This window comes from Penaeus chinensis, chromosome 36 (genome assembly GCF_019202785.1).
Source record: "Penaeus chinensis breed Huanghai No. 1 chromosome 36, ASM1920278v2, whole genome shotgun sequence".
Taxonomy (NCBI): domain Eukaryota; kingdom Metazoa; phylum Arthropoda; class Malacostraca; order Decapoda; family Penaeidae; genus Penaeus; species Penaeus chinensis.
Genome location: NC_061854.1, coordinates 18,566,154 through 18,570,848, shown reverse-complemented (window position 1 = coordinate 18,570,848; position 4,695 = coordinate 18,566,154). Strand labels below are relative to the sequence as shown.

The window sequence follows — 4,695 nt, the reverse complement described above, 5'->3', positions numbered from 1 at the left end:
TTGGGGATAAGACAGGTAGTCTTATAGCAATCCTAGAACTGCGAAGGGTAGCATGAATGATTCCTCAGTATTGGGATATTGGTGATAAAATCATACCTGATACATATGTCAGATAGTCAAATAACCTTAACAGTCAGATAGCATTAATATTTGGGATTTTGTGCCCATTTACACTTAGGGCCAAAATATTAATTAGAGAATTAACATCTTGCAGGGGACTGGCTGCAAAAGAAAAGCGGCGATGGGATGACCCAATGTCACGGCCAAAGAGAGAACAGTGGAAGATATATTTCAAAGAATTGTATGAAGTTGGACAGATACGTTTCCCTCGATGCGTAAGACCAATCAATGCTGTTGGTAACCCTGGGTTGATTATATTTAGAGATGCAAGTAGTGTAGCAGTGGGCTGTTGTGATTGTATAAGATGGAAGTTGTCTACTGGACAATTCATAACTAAATTATTTAAAGGAAATGAGTTTTCAGTTTGAATTTGTGAAATTGGTAACTGATTCCTCTATACTGAGATCCCAAATAACAAATGACTCATTAAGATTCAATTTTTATATAGCTGGGAGGATTTCAGAAATACAAAGCGAAATTAAAGTAGATGAGTAATACTGGACTCGGAGCACAATCCAGCAGATATAACAACTCGGCCATCTGGGTGTAGAATTGGTTTGGCAAAAGGGACCTAAATACTTGACTTTTTCTGTGAATGACTGGCCTCTTAGGAATGTAGTTTGGAAATTCCACATGTGGCATACAGACAGGCTACAATAAAAGCTTCGCATATTGTTGGATTATATTATTGAGGTTAGCAGATTTGAAAGCTATAATAAACTACTAAGGATCACAGCTAGAATACTGAAAGCATGTAGAAATAAATCTTTATTGGAAATGAATAAAGATATTGAAGCAAATGACAGTCAAGAGGCCGGAGCATGTAACTATATTGTGAAGAAGTCAGCTCATAAAGTAGTGGTGATTTTGCCACTTGAGGAACAAACCAAGGAAGTGTTATTTTTCTTTTCTTTTCTTGTAGTTGGTGGGAGTAAATTATCATGGATAATAATAGTAAATTATATGTGTGTATTATAAAAACACTTGAATTCGTGTTGTTATATTGTATAAGAAACATGCTTTATTTTTTTAAAACTATATATTTATGTAATATTGAGATGCTAAGGAAAATTTATAGAATTTAAGTTCTGATGAAAAAAACATTCTTTAGATTTGAAAGCGTTGTGCATTGAGAATTTCTTTTGTCATGTGGATGCATTGTTTATGATTTGGAACGACAGCTCCTCAGGATGGGAACTTTCAGATTTTGCTGGAATTTGATTTTTTAAATATCAGGTAGGAATATATTTTATTTGTGAGTGTATTATTAATAAAATTTTCTTTATAATCTGATTTAGTATAACAGTAGATATATATTGATGAAATTTAAATGCCAATGTCTGGTATTTGACTATGGATATGTCATTGTGCAAAATGTTGTAAGCACAGATTGTAAGACGAATGCATGCGTTCCTTTTAGACGGCCAGCTGACTGACAGACTTGGGACAGGCCAAATTTGAGTGAGATTGGTAGTCCATGATTAAAACTATCATTTCTCCAATGATGATTATTATTATTGAAGAATTGCCAGAATTGAATAAAATACTTTAGAAACAATCACTGTGGCCCCACTACAAATAATGATTAAAAGGGGTGCCTTCGTCTCCCTTATTAAAATGTCAGGTCAATACCCCGTTGCAGTCTTCCGTCCTCAGATCTCTGGCTTAGAGGAGCATTGCTTGCACATACTAAGTCTCAAGAGCTAGGGAGATGGCCGGTAAGCGTCTCGAGATTTCGTGAGGCCTCGGCACATGAGGTTAGGCCAGCGGGTGTTGGTAAAAAAGAAAAAGAAAAAAAGAGCTTAAACACGGTCTTAACAATGCTCGTGTGGTTTTCTAGTTCACCTTTATTGTGCAGTGTTAAAACATTACAGTATGAATATTAGATGTAAAAAAAGGGACTAAACATAAAACGACACATAGATAAAAGGATTTTCATACAAAAGCTGAACACGATTAAATTGAAGTAAATAAAAGCGTTCAGAGAAAGGTCTTCATCTCGCAAACAGCTGTGGATGCTTGTAAAGGCAAAATATAACGTTTGTTGAATTGTTCACAGTTAAAATTATATAGAAAAAAGGCCGGATGGGGATGTCCTCAAAACGATGACGGAGTGCGAACTGAAGGTCAAACAAGGTCAGCTATCTATCTATGTATATATATATATGTGTGTGTGCGTGTGCGTGTGCGCGTGCGCGTGCGTGTGCGTGTGCGTGTGTGTGTGTGTGTGTGTGTGTGTGTGTGTGTGTGTGTGTGTGTGTGTGTGTGTGTGTGTGTGTGTGTGTGTGTGTGTGCTTGTATGTATGTGTGTGCGTGTGTGCGTACGTGTGTGTGTATGTCATTTGCTTCAATATCTTTATTAATTTCCAATAAAGATTTATTTCTACATGCTTTTAGTATTCTAGCTGTGATCCTTAGTAGCTTATTATAGTTTCCAAATCTGCAAACCTCAATAATATAATCAACATATATGTATGTATATATACATACACTCACACACACACACACACACATAGATAGATAAATAGATATTTAGATAGATAGATAAATAGATATTTAGATAGATAAATAGATATTTAGATAGATAGATAAATAGATATTTAGATAGATAGATAAATAGATATTTAGATAGATAGATAAATAGGTATTTAGATAGATAGATAAATAGATATTTAGATAGATAGATAAATAGATATTTAGATAGATAAATAGATATTTAGATAGATAAATAGATATTTAGATAGATAAATAGATATTTAGATAGATAAATAGATATTTAGATAGATAAATAGATATTTAGATGAATATGGTTATAGATAAAGATTAATAGATAAATAGATAGATATAGATATATATAGGTATATAGATAGATAAATAGATAAATAGATAGATAGAGATAGATAGAGATATAGTTATAGATGTATATCTGTGTGTAAGTGTGCTGCGCGCAGAGTCCGATAACCTGATAAGGAACACAGTCGTAACAAAGGGCCAGTTATAGCGTCAGATATCAAATGTAACAGTGAGACTACTTGGAACAAACCACGAGAGACAGAAAGAAAAGAAAACCCATATTTGTGTATATAATTATATATTGGCTGTAGGACTAAATTAGATATGCAATGACAAACACTAACGCTGTCAATCTTGCTTATCTGTTTAGGAATTGTTCTGCAATATCTCTCATTTTTTCTGTCTCTTGTCTCTGCCTCTTTCATTTTGTCAATGTCGTGTCTCTAGTGCTGGGATTCCCATTTTTTTTAAATTCCTTTGTGTGCATTAATCAGGTTCTTCTGATCTCTAAATAATAATGATCTGGAAATTGTTTTATATTATCAAATTATCCAATTTGTATTATACAGTACACTCTGGAAAAGAATGTTACATGTAGGGTACATGGTAGAATGAAACAAAAGAGGGAGGAGGACTCTTTATCAGCCACAATGAGAGTGTTTTACACTACTATGATGCACACTGTTATGTACACTGTACGGCAGTATAAATCTTGGTTGCACGTTCAGATCTTTATATACCCCTGCAAAGGTAACCCTGGAGGTGCATTTGCCCCGTGCAATAAAAAAGGTTGTTGTTGTGTTTCCAGACTGAAATACTGCAATACAATAAGAAGTTCATTTCTGGGATGAAAGACAAAGAAATACAATCATTAAAACTGACGAAGCAGCAACTCCCGCAGGCTCCGAGGCGGGAAGGTCATTGCCGCGCGCCGCAGCCCTCGCCCACTGCTCTCGGGTTCCCAGTCATGGCAGCACAGGTTCCAAAGCTCGCCCTCAACAACGGGAAGAACATTCCCATCCTGGGCCTTGGCACTTGGAAGGTAATGTGTTATGACGCAGCGTTACTGGGTGTTTTACGTGAAATGGTTTGGATTTGGCGGTCTCTGTTATTTGGAGAGTTGTGGGGATTTTCGTGGATGGTTACTACCAAAAGACACCAATTTAAGAAGTACTGAAACTCGTCATACTTAATTCTGGCAACATCCTTCTTGTATAATAAATTTAGAAGATTATGCCGATCGCACAACTGCTAAATCCACATAAACCACATAAGGCAACGGCGGCACTTATCCCCCATGCATGTTTGACTACTCGTCCCAGCACCTACGGGAGACACAACTTCAGAGTCTCAAGGTCTTCTTGGATTTATAATTATCACCTAAATTCAAACAGGGAGAACAGCAAGAGAGTTGTCGTTTTTTAAAATTTATTTTCATAATTCCCAGTTTATAAGGGAAATCAAAGAATATATCTCGCCTCGTTATATGATGTACATTCAACAGGAACTCCCTATGTTGGCTCATGACACAGAATATGCTGCTTAAAGTCAATAAAAGTTTCTCTCCGATACTGCAACATGCAAGATACAAGGCTGGGAGTAGGTGTGCATAGGAACACAAAATGATTGATTTTCCTTGACGCCTAATATGATAGAGGCGTTGTTACTTGTCATGGTGATCGATTCGATTATGCTTTTGCCTTGCTCTGCAAAGGATGCACTGATGAAGAGATCTGGTCTTATCACTGGCTTATCAGTTGCTGATGCTGTATCCAAGGTTAT

At 36.1% G+C, this 4,695-nt stretch overlaps 1 protein-coding gene across 1 annotated transcript in view; it reads left to right on the top strand.

The window, feature by feature from the left end:
* The first annotated feature begins 3,745 nt into the window (after window positions 1-3,745).
* The window catches only part of LOC125044752 (aldo-keto reductase family 1 member B1-like), a 7,457-nt gene continuing 6,507 nt past the window's right edge, over window positions 3,746-4,695 (top strand). Inside the window, exon 1 of the mRNA XM_047641657.1 lies at window positions 3,746-3,955. Coding sequence (XP_047497613.1) covers window positions 3,761-3,955 — 195 coding nt within the window. The 5' untranslated portion in view covers window positions 3,746-3,760. The remainder of the gene's footprint in view (window positions 3,956-4,695) is intronic.